The sequence below is a fragment of the Sciurus carolinensis genome, chromosome 9 (genome assembly GCF_902686445.1).
Source record: "Sciurus carolinensis chromosome 9, mSciCar1.2, whole genome shotgun sequence".
Lineage (NCBI taxonomy): Eukaryota > Metazoa > Chordata > Mammalia > Rodentia > Sciuridae > Sciurus > Sciurus carolinensis.
In genome coordinates, this window is record NC_062221.1 from 95,972,592 (window position 1) to 95,990,264 (window position 17,673).

General features: G+C 37.3%; 1 protein-coding gene across 1 annotated transcript in view; it reads left to right on the forward strand.

The window, feature by feature from the left end:
* Window positions 1–14,421: 14,421 nt before the first annotated feature.
* Gabrr3 (gamma-aminobutyric acid type A receptor subunit rho3) overlaps window positions 14,422–17,673 on the forward strand; it is a 41,146-nt gene continuing 37,894 nt past the window's right edge. Inside the window, exon 1 of the mRNA XM_047565141.1 lies at window positions 14,422–14,549. Within this exon, the coding sequence (XP_047421097.1) occupies window positions 14,422–14,549 (128 nt within the window). The remainder of the gene's footprint in view (window positions 14,550–17,673) is intronic.

Genomic DNA, 17,673 nt, shown 5'->3' on the forward strand with positions numbered 1-17,673 from the left:
TTTCTTTGCATTGCTGATAGTTTCCTTTGCTGAGAGAAAGCTTTTTAGCTTGAATCTATCCCAGTTATTAATTCTCGCTTTTATTTCTTGTGCTATGGGAGTCCTGTTGAGGAAGTCTGGTCCTAAGCCGACATGTTGAAGATCTGGACCTACTTTTTCTTCTATAAGATGCAAGGTCTCTGGTCTGATTCCGAGATCCTTAATCCATTTTGAGTTTAGTTTCGTGCATGGTGAGAGATATGGGTTTAGTTTCATTCTGTTGCATATGGATTTCCAATTCTCCCAGCACATTTGTTGAAGAGGCTATCTTTTCTCCATTGCATATTTTTGGCACCTTTGTCTAGTATGACAAAATTGTATTTATTTGGGTTTGTGTCCATGTCCTCTATTCTGTACCATTGATCCACCTTTCTATTTTGGTACCAATACCATGCCAGTTTTTGTTACTATTGCTTTGTAGTAGAGTTGAAGATCTGGCTATTGCAATACCCTCTGCTTCACTCTTTCTGCTAAGGATTGCTTTAGCTATTCTGGGTTTTTATTCTTCCAGATGAATTTCATGATTGCTTGCTCTATTTCTGTAAGGTACATCATTGGGATTTTAATTGGAATTGCATTGAATCTGTATAGCACTTTTGGTAGTATGGCCATTTTGACAATATTAATTCTTCCTATCCAAGAACATGGGAGATCTTTCCATCTTCTAAGGTTTTCTTGAATTTCTTTCTTTAGTGTTCTGTAGTTCTCATTGTAGAGGTCTTTCACCTCTTTTGTGAGATTGATTCCCAAGTATTTTATTTTTTTCAATGCTATTGTGAATGGGGTACTTTTCCTAATTTCTCTTTCTGAAGATTCATCGCTCATGTATAGAAATGCCTTAGATTTATGTGCATTGATCTTATATCCCGCTACTTTACTGAATTCACTTATGATATCTAAAAGTTTTCTGGTGGAATTTCCTGGTTCCTCTAAGTATACAATCATATCATCAGCAAATAGGGATAGTTTGAGTTCTTCTTTTCCTATTTGTATTCCTTTAATTCCTTTGGTCTGTCTAATTGCTCTGGCTAGAGTTTCAAGGACGATATTGAAAAGAAGTGGTGAAAGAGGGCATCCCTGCCTTGTTCCAGTTTTTAGGGGGAATGCTTTCAGTTTTTCACCATTTAGAATAATATTAGCCATGGGCTTAGCGTAGATGGCCTTTACAATGTTAAGGAATGTTCCCACTATCCCTATTTTTTCTAGTGTTTTCAGCATGAAGGGGTGCTGTATTTTATCAAATGCTTTTTCTGCATCTATTGAAATAATCATGTGATTCTTGACTTTAAGTCTATTGATATGGTGAATGACATTTATTGATTTCCTGATGTTGAACCAACCTTGCATCCCTGGGATGAAACCCACTTGATCATGGTGCACTATCTTTTTAATATGTTTTTCTATGCGATTTGCTAAAATTTTGTTGAGAATTTTTGGGTCGATGTTCATTAAGGATATTGGTCTGAAATTTTCTTTCCTCGATGTGTCTCTGTCTGGTTTAGGTATCAGGGTAATATTGGCTTCATAGAATGAGTTTGGGAGGGTTCCCTCCTCTTCTATTTTATGGAATACTTTGAGAAGTATTGGAATGAGCTCTTCTTTAAAGGTTTTGTAGAACTCGGCTGAGAACCCATCTGGTCCTGGACTTTTCTTTGTTGGTAGGCTTTTGATGACTGCTTCTATTTCATTACTTGAAATTGGTCTATTTAAATTGTGTATGTCCTCCTCGTTCAGTTTAGGCAATTCATATGTCTCTAGAAACCTGTTGATGTCTTCGAAATTTTCTATCTTGTTGGAGTCTAGATTTTCAAAATAGCTTCTAATTATGTTTTGTATTTCAGTCGTGTCTGTTGTGATATTTCCTTGTTCATTCCGAATTTTAGTGATTTGGGTTTTCTCTCGTCTTCTCTTTGTTAGTGTGGCTAAAGGTTTATCAATTTTGTTTATTTTTTCAAAGAACCAACTATTTATTTTGTCAATTTTTTGTATTGTTTCTTTTGTTTCAATTTCGTTGATTTCAGCTCTGAGTTTACTATTTCCTGTCTTCTACTATTTTTGGTGTTGATCTGTTCTCCTTTTTCTAGGACTTTGAGCTGTAGTGTTAGGTCGTTTATTTGTTGAGTTTTACTTCTTTTATTAAATGCGCTCCATGAAATAAGTTTTCCTCTAAGTACTGCTTTCATAGTTTCCCAGAGTTTTTGATATGATGTTTCTTTGTTCTCATTTACCTCTAAGAATTTTTCAATTTCCTTCCTAATATCTTCTGTTATCCATTCATCATATAGTAGCATATTGTTTAATCTCCAGGTGTTGGAGTAGTTTCTGTTTTTTACTCTTTCATTTATTTCTAACTTCAATCCATTATGATCTGATAGAATACAAGCTAGTGTCTCTATCTTCTTGTATTTGCTAACATTAGCTTTGTGGCATAATATATGATCTATTTTAGAGAAGGATCCATGTGCTGCTGAGAAGAAAGTGTATTCACTCTTGGTTGGATAGTATATTCTATAAATGTCTGTTAAGTCTAAATTATCGATTGTGTTATTGAGATCTATGGTTTCTTTGTTCAATTTTTGTTTGGAAGATCTGTCCAGTGGTGAGAGAGGCGTGTTAAAATCACCTAGTATTATTGTGTTATGGTCTCTTTATTGAAATGATCTTTTGCTTCCTGAATTTGCTCTGTTAATTGTCGATTGGTGCGATCATTCAATGCCTGCATTTGCTCTTTCATCTCATCGTTTGCTTCCCTAATCATTTTAATTATGTACATTCTGAACTCCCTTTCTGTCATTTCTTCTGTCATGCTGAAATTGGATTTTATTGATGTAACATCTAGATTTGTTTGGGGCATTTTCTTCCTTTGTTTTCTCATATTATTCAGGAATCAGTGGGTCATTAAGATATTGCAGATTTCCTCTATCGACTTATAATGTCCCTGAAGATTGCTAGTATATCCCCTCTTATCCTTCAGTAGCCTGAAGTCTTGGAGGAAGTTGATAATGCAGAGCTCCACAAAGAAGCTGCCTCTCTAGGGGTGGTGACCCTCAGGTGGCGTATATTCCCTGCTAGTGGGCAGAGGTGCCTCCACTTGTTGACCAATGATCATCCAACAGGGAACTAGGCTGTGCCTGAGGCAAGGCCTGTTTGTGCCTGTGTCTCTGGTTTTACCATCCCTGTGAGAAAACCTCTCCCTTCAGGGAGGACTCACTCGGTGGGGACGTCTCGCTGGTCAGTTGCCCTCCTAGAGGTTCCCCTCAATCTACAACTACCGCCTGGGCTGGGCTGTCTTCCTCTGCAACGTTCCCAGGGGCCGGACCTACCTCCTTGGCCTGGGAGCCTCACCCTCTGCAGGCGAGTATCCTTAGGCTGCCTCTCCCAGAGACTCTGCCCGCAGTCCTGGAAACTTCGCTCTGCCCCTAGGCATGTCTCTGTGCGGCTCTTCCAGCAAGAAGCCACCTAGCTCCTGGACCCTGGTCTGCACCTAATCACCTGGCTATGTGGCCCCTCCTCTGAGTCACCACCTGGAGCCCCGTACAATAGCTCTGATACCCAGAGACCCGCCACACACCTCCTCCTCCGGACAGCCACCCGGTTTCCGACGCAGTCACTAGGAGTCCAAGCAACTCACTTCAGGTCTCCTCCTCCCGCCAACGGCCCGTAGCCCTAGGCAGTCACTCCAAGCCCAAGTGACCCGCCTTGTTCCTCCTCCTCCTCCTCGGGGCAGCCCCCCGGGTGTTCAGGAGTGGTGGCTCCGAGACCAAGTGACCCACCGTGCTCCTCCTCCAGGCAGGCATCCGGTGTTCAGGAGCGGTCGCTTTTAGTCCAATCAACTCACCACTCGCCTCCTCCTCTGGCAACCGCCTGTGGCTCTGATGCAGTCACTCCTAGACCAAGCAACCCGCCGCGCTTCTCCTCTTCCTCCGGGCAGCCCCTCGGTGTTCAGAAGTGATCGTTCTGTGTCCAAACAGCTCGCCACACAGCCCCTCCTCAGGCAGCCGCCCGGAGCCCCAGTGGTTGCTCCGAGACCAAGCGCTGTGCTGAGCTGCCTCCTCTATGATGATCCCAGTTGTCCGTGTTTACCGCTCCAGCGGGGGGAGGGGTATCTCGCCGAGCAACTCTACTTCACAAAGTTCCCTGCGTTCCGGGGCTACCGCCCCATCCGGGACGCCTCCCCAACGGGAGAGACTCACCCAGCGGCCTTGAGCTAGTCCCAAGTCTCTCACTATCTCCTCTTTTGAATCCTGCGTCCTGGAGCAACATGAAATGCAGCCGCCCTCTAGGCCGCCATCTTGAAAACCCTGTAGTTTTCATTGTAGAGGTCTTTTATCTCTTTTGTTAGAATAATTACCAAGTGGTTTTTTTTTTTTTTTTTTTTTGAGGCTTTTGTGAATGAAGTCTTTTTCCTAATTTCTCTCTCAGAGGATTCATCACTTATGAATAGAAATGCATTAGATTTATGTGTATTGATATTATATGTTGTTACTTTGCTGAATTCATTTATTAGTTCTAGAAGTTTTCTAGTGGAGTTTTTGGATCCTCTAAATATAGAATCATGTCATCAGCAAATAGTGACAGCTTCAGTTCTTCTCTTCCTATTCATACCCCTTCAATTTCTTTGATATGTCTAATTACTCTGGCAAGTGTTTCAAGGACAATGTTGAATAGAAGTGGTGAAAGACAGCACCCCTGTCTTGTTCCAGTTTTTAGAGGAAATGCCTTCAGTTTTCCTCCATTAAGAATGATGTTGGGCTTAACAGAGAGAGTCTTTACAATGTTGAGGTATATTCCTACTATTCCTATTCTTTCTAGTGTTTTGAGAATGCTTTCTCAGCATCTATTGAAATAAACATATGATTCTTAGCTTTAAGTCTATTGATGTGATGAATTAAGTTTATTGATTTCCATATGTTAAACCAACCTTGCATTCCTGGGATAAACCCCACTAGATCATGGTGCTCCATCTTTTTAATATATTTTTGTATGTGATTTTCCAGAATATTTTTTAAGGATTTTTGCATCAATATTCATTTGAGATGTTGTTCTAAAGTTTTCTTTTCTTGCTACGTCTTTGTCTGGTTGTGGTATCAGAGTGATACTAGTTTCATAGAATGAGTTTAGAAGGATTCCGTCCTTTTCTATTTCCTGGAATAGTTTGAGGAGTATTGTTATTAGTTCTTCTTTAAAGGTCTTTTAGAATTCTGCTGATAATGCATCTGGTAATGGACTTTTTTTTGGTTGGCAGGATTTTGATGGCTTCTTCTATTTTGGTGCTTGAAATTGATCTGTTTTTATTGTGTATATCTTCCTGATTGAGGTTGGGAGGATCATATGTCTCTAAAAATTTATTAATGTCTTCAATATTTTCTACTTTTTTGGAGTATAGATTTTCCAAGTAGCTTCTAATTATGGTATGTATTTGAGTGGTATCTGTCATGATCTTTCCTTTTTCATCATGAATTCTCATAATTTGAGTTTTCTCTCTCCTCTTTGTTAGTGTGGCTAAGTGTTCATTGATTTTGTATACTTTTTTTAAAGAACCAACTTTTTCTTTTGTCAATATTTTGAATCTTGTCTCTTGTTTTAATTTCACTGATTTCAGCTCTGATTTTAATTATTTCCTGTCTTCTACTACTTTTGGTGTTGATCTGTTCTTCTTTTTCTAGAGTTTTGAGATGTAAAAACTCAAAGATATCCCACATTTATGAACTGGAAGAATCAAAATTATTAAATGTCCATACTACCTACCCTAAATGATCTATATTCTCAATGCAATCCCTATCAAAATACCAATGACATTCTTCCCAGAACTAGAAAAAGCCATTCTGAAATTTATATGAAACCACAAAAAAAAAAAAAAAAAAGTCAAAGCCATTTTGGGGAAAAGAAAAAAGCAAGTGACATTGCACTATTTGACTTCAAAATATACTAAAAAGCTATAGTGATCAAAACAGTGTGGTATTGGCACAAAATCAGTCACATAGACCAATGGAACAGAAAAGAAAACCCTATAGGTAAACCATCTGCAGTAAAGCAAGCTAAGAACATCTGCTAGGGAAGGAGAATATCTTCAATAGATGGTTCTGGGAAAATTGGACATCCACATGCAGAAGAATGGAACTAGATCATTATCTCTCACCATATGCAAAAGTCAACTAAAAAGATTTAAAGGTTTAAATTAAGACCCAAATCTAAAAATGGCGGAATGAGACAGACATCATTACCCTATGTACATGTATGATTACATGAATGGTATGAATCTACATCTTGCACAACCATAGAAATGAAAAGTTGTACTCCATTTGTGTACAATGAACCAAAATGCAGTCTATAAAAATAAAAAAATAATTTTAAAAAACCTGAATCTATGAAACTACTAGAAGAAAACAAAAGGGAAATGCTTCAAGACATTGAAAAAAACAAAATTTAAAAAAAAATAGACCGCGAAAGAATGTGGACTGTGCTTATGAGGTTTCAGAGAGAAATAAGGACTCTATTTGGAATGGTATGACTATAGACCATTTGTCTTATATTCTAGTAAAGTATTTGGCTACATTCTACCCATGTTCAGAGACTTTGTGTAAAGCTGAATTTAAAAGTAATGGACTAATTAAGCTGACAGGAATTTTCAAGGCAGCACTCAATCAGTGGAATGGACATTGCTGGCAGCTTTTAACCAAAATTACTGTAAGAAGTGGGAGCAGAAAACTGAATTAAAGAACTTTAAAAACCTGTCATTTGACTGGAAAATTTCATGGGAAGCTGGAGCCAAGAAAGCTGTGCATGTTGAGAAGACTACAGCCCCTAAAGAGACAATAGGAAGGATGGCTTGAGGGCATCTCAAGAATCTGCAAGACCACACCCTCTACAGGATCAAGAGTGCAGAAGGGAAAATTCCTTTGAGAAGAGATCGTGGTGATGCTCTTTTTGCATGGGGTGGGGGATTAGGAAGTGGCTTCACCATGCTGAACCATGCAGGGACTCAGGCTGCTGTGGCCATGATTCCAGAGAGACGAGTATTGTGCAAGCTGACAGCAGAACTGGTGACAATCCTGTGGTGCTCGTTCTGCAAGAACGCAGGATGCTTGAGTGAAGGGGTCATGGAAACTTTCACCAAGATTTTAAAGGAAGGCCTGGGACGCCAGGCCAAGTGTGGCAGTGTTGGAGTTCCTGGAGGCTGTCCCTGAGAGGACGATGTATGAAACTGCGAGGTGAAGCCAAAGCTCCTTCAGGCTTTCTATTTCTTCTTCAGTTGTGTGTATGTGTTTTCATTTCCATTTGAAGAACCTCCTTTAGCATTTCTCAAGTGTAGGTCTACTGACCATAAATTTCCTCAGGTTTTTTGGAAAGGTTTTATCTCTTATTCACTTTTAAAGGATGATTTTGCTGGTTAGCAAATCATTTATTGGTAGTTTGCTTCTTTCAGTCCTTTGAATATGTCATTTCACTCTCTTGGCCTGCAAATTTTCTGCTGAGAAATCCACTGATAGCATTACAGTCTTCCTCATATGGAGTGAGTTGCTTTTCTCTGGCTGCTTTTAAGTTTTTTTTATTCTTGACCTTTGACAATTTGAATATAATGTGTCAATATAATTTCCTTTAGGCTGATCTTTTTTGATTTTTTTTTTTACCATGAATCTGGATTCATTATCCACAATACCATAATATTTGAGAAGTTATTCAGCTATTATTTCTTTAAATAAACTTTCTGCCCCTTTATTTGTGTGTTCTCCTTAAACTCCATAATGTGTATATTGGTTTAGTTGATGGTGTTCTATAATTAAAAAAAAAAAAAGAAGAGGAAGAAGTTTTGAAGGAAAAAAAAAAAAAAAACAACACAAAAGGAGTCAGACATGGTGACCCCACAGCATATACTCTCAGACGTGGGAGACTGAGGCAGGAGGGCTCAAATTCAAGGTCAGCCTTAGCACCTTAGTAAGGTCCTAAACAACTTATTGAGACCCTGTCTCAGAATAAAAGAGCTGGGGTGTAACTCAATGGTAAAGCACCCCGGATTCAATCCACAGTACAAAACACACACACACACACACACACACATACACACAAGCAAGCAAGACTTGAAAAGGGACAGATTAAAGATGACTTTAAACTTTAAAGATGAGTGAGATTGGTAGGTAAGATAGATCATTTTAATTATTGTATTTTAAATGTACCAGACTTTTAGTCACAATAATTCTAACAATAATCCTGAGATGAATCCCAATATTATCAATCTGAATTGGTTATAAAGTAAAGAACTCGGAAAAATATTAGGTCATCACCAATATTCACACAACTAATAAATGGAAGAATAAGGATTTTCTCCTAGGAAATTTAATATCAAAGATCAGGTCCTTAACTACTATGTTTTACTTCCTCCTCAATATTCTTAAAAATGATCTAAGTCTACCTGCTTAATGAATCAGAAAAGCAAGTTAAAGTTTAAGAAACTTTCTAAAAATCCTACAGAAAGTGACATATCCTGTCCCAGAGTCAAGTTCCCTAGAGTCTTGTCTAATGCCATTAAGAAATTACTTATATAAGCACTTTATTTGGTTAGAAAGCATATTTTTCCAGTGTGTTCCCCTCTATCTCTTAGTATTCCCAGAAATAAAGGACCATTCTTGGGTCTAGGTAAGAAACCAATTTAAAAATATGTTAGTATTCAGAAAAATCGATAAACCTCATTAGTTAATCAAGGTAAAAAACTGTATTTTCCCCCATAATAGCTGAAATTGTAGAGTCTTAGAATATCAACATGGAAGGACCTTTGGATATCATTTAGACTAATCTTACTCCCATGCTTCTCTCTTTTATATACCATAATTTTTATTTGTTGCCTGAGACTTTGGCATTATAGCATTAATTTTTCATTTCATTTTGCTTGTGTTATTAAGTACAAACAATTCAGCATTCAATTTTTTCCTTTCATAAGCGAGACTACTTTGGACAACACCAAGGTCTGTGTGCTACTATGTAGCCTCCTCAATCTAGTGGTGGTATTGCACTATTACACTATAAGTGGCCTCTGCTTCCATCTAGTGGTTATATTGCACTATTACACCACGAAGACGATAGCTGGGCTTCAGCAGCATGCACTCACTTTCCTCGAAAACAGAACGAGATTCTTCCGTGTATTCATGCCTATCACAGTGGATTCTGTATCTCAGGAATGATGGGAGGGGAATGAAAATAGAATGGTGGGAAGGAATGATGCTTTACTGGAGCTCCAAGAATGCTAGGAACCAGGAGAGAAAATAGGATTGCTGAGTGAGGCAGTCTTTTGGGTGAAGAGAAAATGCCCCCTACTGTATGTTCTTGTCACCATCCATTATATTTCCAACATACCAAAGCAAGTAAATTTTAGAAATCGAAAGCAAGCGGACAGATTACTTCACCTCTCTAGTGCTAGTTCACTCCTATAGTTGTCCCTGCATATCCACAGTTTTCTTGTCTGTGAATTCAATCAACCCTAGATCCAAAATTTTCAGAAAACAATTGTCTAAACATGTAGAGACATTTCCTCATCATTATTTCCTAAACATTACAGCATAACAACAATTTACATCGACTTTACATTGTATTGGCATTATAAGTAATCTAGAGATGATTTAAAGTATGTCAGGCTGTGTGTGCAGATTATATGCAAACACTGTGTCATGTTATGTAAGCATCCTTGGATTTTAGCATCCTCAGGTATCCTCAAACCTATCCTCCACTAATACCAAGGATGGTACATGAAAGAGAGAAGGATGAAAGTAGGGTTAGGCTAAATGATTTCCAAAGTTCTTTCCATTTCGATATTCTATGACTCTACAATTTCAGCTCAATATATTTTGCCTATGCAACATCCCGAAGGCACATTGGGAAATTTCTGGAAATTTGGAATTTGTTGTTTTGGTTAGACATACTTAATCTAGCCTAAATAAAACTTGAGATTTTTTTTTTTTTACTTCCCCTTTTTAGGTAGAATAATAACTACATGTTCCAAGATGAATATTTGGGATACAGTCATGCTATTGCAAGTTTTCTATTTGGCTCCTTGCCAAAAAAATTCAAACTGGCTGACATCACCAGAGTGGAAGAAGAGTGAACAGGAAGCAATTTAGGCAAGGGAGCGCTTAAGCTATTACAACATTCCCCAGGGATTCTACGATTCATTTTGTTTCCTGGTAGTTACCACTTTCTGATTTTGACAGATGTGGTTTTCTGCTTTTTTCCTTAAGAAGCTTACTGGGTTTGCAAAGGAGAGTACTAAAGGGATAAGGTTAAGGAGCCAACTCAGCATCAACAGAGACAGATGCTTCATTGTTAATTGAACTGAAACCCTAAGACCAGCCATGAGCCAACTTTTTCTAATTTAAGCCATTGCCTTATTTGTTATTGTTATACAAACCACTTTCCACTTAAAATTAATCACAAAAATATAAACTGCTTTTGTTTCTTCCCTAATGCTAAAAGTCATATAAGTAGTTGGTACAAAAAAGATTATTCATTAAAGCAGTCAGACAAATTCTTATTGCTGATTTGTCCCTACTGTGCAGAAGGAGACACTCAGGACATCCTAACAAGATTTTAAATGAAGTGAAGAGGAATATGATCTGTCAGATAGTTCTGAAAACAGTTGTCCCCCAAAAGTTCTGAGTTCTGTGAGATAGACAGCTACTACTTTAGGGGTTCCTTCTTTTAGGTGAAGCTGTTGCTTCAAGAAGTTTCTTCTTAATGTCTTGCTTATTCTTTATCAGCAACTAATGTTTTATCAAAGGTGGTTTTAAGATGGTAGGTTGTAGACTTTTGATGAGGAAGATAGGTTAAGCATGGATTGACCTGTCAATCAGAATTTTCCCAACTGAGTATTCTGAAGAAGACTTCTTTTAAAATATTAATAAGTATTTGTCGATTTTTTTTTCAAGGGGGGTTTAAGGTAAAGTAAGAGAAACAGAATTAAACAGGGTTTGTTCCTATAGTCTTTAATACATTAACATTAATTCATCATTCAACATATATTTATTAAACACTGACTCTATGTCAATCTATATCTATATATATAGTATAAAACATGATCAGTCATGTATGAGACAGATTGGTAACACAGATTTGGGGAGGAAAGGGAGTATATCTACTTTTTCAAAGTGTAGCCAGGATATGTTTTATTGAATAAATGACATTTGAGCAAAAGTTCAAATTTGTTGGGGGAGTTCATCATACAGATATCTGGATGATAAAAGTCGGAATTTTGAGAGAAAAAGTTAAGACTAAAGATATAAATTTGGGAGCATTTGGTATTTAGATGATTTTGTTTTTTTTTTAGTTTTGATTTTCTAAGATATGACTTATTTACAATTCTTTTTCTTTTGAATTTTGTGTTTAATTGATAATTGTATGATTTTGTGGGGTGCAATGTGATGTTTTGATATATGCATCTATTGTGGAATGATTATAGGAAACTAATTGTTAAATTAGTTTACATCATGCCATGTACTTATCATTTTGTAGTGAAAATATTTAAAGTCTACTCTTTCAGCAAGTTGAAGTATATGATGCACTATGATTAACTATGGTCACCATGGTGTGTAATATACTTTGAAAGCTTCATGTTCCTAACTGACACTTTTTCTTTTTTCTTTTTTTTTTTTTTTTTTTTTTTTTTGCAGTACTGGGGATCGAACTCAGGGCCTTGTGCTTGCGAGGCAAGCACTCTACCAGCTGAGCTATCTCCCCAGCCCCCTAACTGACACTTTTAAGTCTAGAGACTTGATGAGATCACTAAAGGAATGTGTTGCTAACCAAGACAAGTACCAAAGAGCTTATGGCCACTCCAATGTTATGAGATCTGACAGAAAAGGGAGAATCTGATAATAAAACTGAGGGAAAATGATCAGAAAGGGAGGAAAACAGGCATACAGCATCCCAGAAGTCAGATAAAGAAAGTGTTTCAAGTAGTGGGGAGAGACCAGGTGTGTCAGTGGTCCCAAAAGATGAAGCAAAGTAGGGATGGAGAATAATTTGTGAATTTACATCCTCCTTGTTACTAAAAAGCAAGAACACTTTCATTGTACTACATAATAAGAACTGTGACTCTCTGACAGGGCAATAAAACTCATAGCACTCCCCTAACTCATTTAGTACAGAACACTTTCCACCAAACATCTTCAGAGTAGTCAAGAACTTCTCTGGGAAGTTCTATACAGATCCTGGATCCTAAGGGCAGACAGCAAACCTAAGGAACAGCACTGGGGCAGAGGAGACAGAGCCCTGGATTCCATCGGAGCACTAAAGGGGAAGATACGGAAAACAAACTCCGAATGCAATGTTACCATAATGTAATTCTCTATCCACCAAAATGACAGTAGCTAAGACCAGCAGCTTTTCTTCTTGTCCTTCCATTGACCCAACAAAGAAGAACACTTCCTGGCAGAGAAATACATGAAAAAATATCCAAACTTCTCAAGCTGTTGAGGAAACTAAAATTAAAACTACATCGCCCATTGGGTTGGTTAACATTTAAAAACCTCATAACACCAATGTGAAAAAAAAAAAGAGGTTTTAAGACGTAAGAACTCTCACTTACTGCTAGTGGAGTAGTAAATTGGTACAACCACGTTTATGAATAATATGGTGGTGTCCAGTGAATTTGAATATGTGAAGGCATTCAGCCTAGCAGTTTTAACTCTACATTTCTACCCTAATGAAACTCTTACATATGTGGAAATGTTTTCAGAAATTCACTGCAGGATTTTTTTTTATATAATAAGATACAGAAACAGTGCCCATCAACAAAAGAACAAGTAAAATCTTATATATCCACACTGAAACACCATGGGCAGTTAAAATGAATACCAGAAGTGATTAAATGAATGTATCAACACAATAACTCCCTAAAAAGAATGTTGAAAGAAAAAGTAGGTTTCAGAAGCAGAAGTGAAATGTGGAACCACTTATACAATGTTTTCAAATGAAAAAAATGTTTCTATGTGATTTGTGGATGCATATGTGTATCATAATAATATAACAGCATATAATGATAATCACTAGAAGACAGAAAGGTAAGGGTTAACTAAAACCATGTGGCATGTTTGTAGCAGTATATATTAAGAATATATTTTAAAGAGGAAAGCATAGGAGGATGTTTTGATACCTGGACTAAGAAAGGACATAACCCAAGTTTAAATAAGTAAATGTGATAAATTAATAATGCAGGATACAAGGTGTCAAGTGCTCAAATTCCTTCACAACACTATTCAGGGGAAGAAAATGACATTCTTCCTAAATTCTGGTGAACAGGCCACCTGTTACTACATTGCTCACCTTGTGATATTCCAATTGGAGAAATTTAATTTTACTGATACACATTCACTGGTACTTTGCATACATGCAGGGAATATTTCCAGAGAATACCTATTTGATGTAGGCAATTATCTGTAGGAATGTGTATAGGCATAAATTAATAGTGACAGTACATGCTTTGCACACTATCCAGGACTAAGTTATTTCTTATTAGGTTGCTTACTATGCCAAACCTTAAATTGAACCACTTTTTTTCAGGGAGGACTGGTACTGGGGAGTAAATTCAGGGGCACTCCAATGCTGAGCCACATCTCCAGCCCTATTTTGTATTTTATTTAGAGATAGGATCTCACCGAGTTGCTTAGCACCGCGCTTTTGTTGAAGCTGGCTTTGAACTCATGTTTCTCCTGCTTCAGCCTCCAGAGCTGCTGGGATTATAGGCATGTGTCACCATGCCTGGCTAAATAGAACCATTTTTATTCTCAAATATGGAATAGGCCACCATCTTAAAATATGATTGTTTACCTGTCAAAAGTAAGAATTTAATATTTTATTTGTGGCTACAGCAGACTGCATGCTTTAGGGGAGAAAGGGATTCCTTTCTGGATTAAAAGAAACCACAGAGTTAAAAAAAAAAAAGTCTTGAGATGTTTAATTAAGATTAATAATCATCTTTTTCTCATTAAGCATATTACTGTACAGTCATTAAATATATTCAGATGATATTACATTGGATTAAGAGGATTAATGCCTAACCTCACTTCTTTGTCTGCCCAGGACTGCAGCCCAGAGTTTATTGAGTAGAGGATCGAGCATCCCACTAAGAACCCTCACTGGAAAGAGGGAGGTAAACTGAAAATGAAAAATCTGCTTTGTTTTCATTAAATTTCAGATGATCTAGACAGATATGAGCCTGCAAATGATGTGACTCTAATCTAGTGAAACTAGGACAGTATTGAAGGCACTGTCTTTTTAAATTTTTTTTATTGCCTTAATGCCTTTTATTTGGCACACTATTTTTTTAAAGACACATGAAGAAGAAATCTCAATAACAATACTGGCCGCATCCACCGGCATACCTTTCTTCTAGAAGAGATGGTCCTCACTTCCCAGCTGGTCTTCTTCTTCACCTACATCTGGATTACACTGATGCCAAATGCTTTTGCTACTTCTGACATCAAGAAGCCCTCCCCGCGGTGCTCCACTTCAGTGAAACACACCTGGTAAGACTCCACAGTTTAGTCCCTACAAGTATTTTCTGGTTTTTCCCATCTGCTCCTTCAGACCTATTGGAAATCCAGAAACATATCTTTAACGGAAGTACATCTTTGTGGGTAGTGTCTATCTCTGAAAATAGCATTCAGTCTTCAAAATAAATCACCCCTGGTGGACATCAGAAAGAGAAAAATCCTGCGTCTCTGCTGGAATTCATATGCTTCTTTATAACATTTTTGAAGAATACCGTTAAATGGTTATGTAGGGATCCTCTTTCAGAAAATGTATTTCTTCCATGATTAATACATTTATTATTAATATTGAGACTTATTTAATGTTTCCTCAGATATTTTTGAGTAGAAAATAGTCTAAGTGCTGGGGCTGGGCATATAGCTCAGTTGGTAGAGTGCTTGCCTCACATGTAGAAGGCCCTGGATTCTAATCCCCAACACCAAAATAATAATAATAATAATAAAGATAATTTTGGGGCTAGGAATGCAGCTCAGTGAAAGAGCACTTGCCTAGAACATGTGAGGCACTGAGTTCAATCCTCAGCACCACATTAAAAAAATAAAGTTATGTCCTTCTACAACTAAAATAAATTTTCTAAAAAAGAAAGAAAATAGTCTAAGTGCCAACTTCTTTTAATATCAAGTGCTATTATAGAGTATCATACATTGCTGAGATAGTATCAAAAGGCATTAAGGCCATGTGTTGTTTTTTGAGAATAGTTTCCATACATTTAAAATACCCTCTCAAATATCAACATATCACCATTGCTATTTTGCCATAAATAACCAAGAGTTTTGTGGATACGTGGTGAGGAAGGTAACTATCTGTTCTGGTGACCAACCCATCACTACTTGCCAGGACTTACACTACAGTTCCAAGATCCCTTTAGCCTGGCACCTGAAAAGATTGGTTACTGTTTTACCCATACACCCTTTAAGAACTAAAGAACGTCTTTGGGAAGATCTCCCGTTTTTATAAAATTTCAAAAATTACCAAGAAGCAGAAACTGAGGGAAGAAGATGAGTAATATCTTCCAGTCAGTCTGGGCAGTCAATGAAGTGACAAATGTTTCAGCCAGGTTGCCCTTACACCTTGAATATTTATAAAAATATTCACCAGACAATCAGGAAAGAGCATACAAGATTTTAATACTTGTCTTCTGAAATTTTAATGAACCAACATTGAAAGGGAACAGTGACTAGAGTCCTGACTCCTCCTTTGCTCTTAAAAAATCAAAGGCCTTCCTCCCACGCTTTCCTTCCATTCTTCAGCTCCCAGACCCCAGACTTGAGATGAGATAAGGTCTTATACAGTTTAACCACTTCAGAGTCTTCTCCAGGGCAATTAGGCAAGGAAATATTTGGGAAATGTAGTGTTCTACCACTAAACTATGCTTTCTTTTTACCAGATTACTTATAACATTCATGTAATATATTTTGTCTAATTTCAGAATCAATGGAAACTGCTTAAATATCATGTACCATTTAAACTGTGGGGGATTTGTCCAGTCTACATAGTAGATGTTTAGAAAAGGAGAAGAAAGATTGTTATAAAAGCCAAGCCATTGCCCTGGCCCACTGTTGGTGGCAGAAACTAAGAACAGTATTGAAGGCAGTGTCTGCAAAAAAATCTGCTCAGTGTCCTTTTTAGGTGTCTTCTAAGGACAGTAGAGGAACATAGATTCTCTGTGGCAGGGTGAAAATTTTTCTCTTCTGTTAAGTGCCTCATGTGAGGCCCTATGAAAAGGAAGAGAAAATTTTAGAGACTATGCAAGCCAGATTTCCCCCAAAGGAAACCTCCGGGTTTCTGCTACACAAGGCTTAACATGTTTGTTTTCACTTCTTTATATCCTGAATGAAATGCCCCTTTGAGCCACAAACTAGAATACAATTCATTAAAATTTATATCTGCTTCTTTTGTTCTTCAAAGAAAAATCCTGTAGGGCACTGGGGACTGAGTAAACCATCACACTGGTTCAGAAGTAGCCACTTAGAATGAAACCAGGCACTTTCCCTGAGTGAATAGGTAATACAGGCAGCCAATTTCTGAACTGTCACTCAGTACTCTCTCATGCACATTCTAAAGCATTTGATAAAAATATATGAATTATTGTATAGGGTAGTTTCTAGAGAAAGGAGTCCAGGATTTAGTATGTGAATAATTACTGTTGAGGTTCTTTCCCCAACATCCAACCTGATTACCCATAACTAAGAAATGAAAGAATTGATAATCTACCCCTTCATAATGCAAAAGAACAAACAGTGAACATGAAAGGAAGTCATGGTTTTCCTTTGAAAATTATGTAGTGAGTTTTTATCCCTCACTTTGCATTTATACACATTATCTCCAACCTGCTTTTAATACAATCAGGCCCTTAAATGCTTTGTTATAAATATTTTCATTCAGAATATAACCTTAGTAGTTATACAAAAATTCACTTTTCCTAATCTAAAGATTTTTTGAATCTTCAACTCAAAAATTCCCTTTATTTCTTAAAAAATAAAGCAGGGAAGAACATGAATATAGAAAGTTTTGGCAAGTGAAAATGTCCCTCTTTTGCCTGAGGAGGAAACCTGGCTCCCTGGTAATGAAGAAGGGAATAGATACACAGACTCATTGAATACGTAGTCTTTCTTTCAACAACAATATTATTGAGTGACCTTCATATATGCAATGCTGGGTTGGGGGATGAGGATACTATGGGAACAACAAATTGACCCTGGCCTTAAGAATAATCAGCAGAAAACTGGAATCGGTTCTACCAAGCTTGCAAAAGCCAACTGATAAATTTTCAGAAAATGTATATGCCGCTAAAAAAAATAATTATTAAAAATTAAGTTGTGGGGCTGGGGTTGTGGCTCAGTGGCAGAGCGCTTGCCTAGCACCTGCAAGGCACTGGGTTCAAATCTCAGCACTGCATACAAATAAATAAAGGCCCATCGCCAACCAAAAAGATACTTTAAAAAAAATTAAGTTGTATAAACCTACAATTAAATGTTATTTTTAATTCATAGGCAATAAATACTTAAAACTCACCATTTCCTACTTACTTTACTACATTTTGCTATCATCTAAGGTCTTAAAATTATTTAGGCCTATTATATCTCTATGGTAGAATTA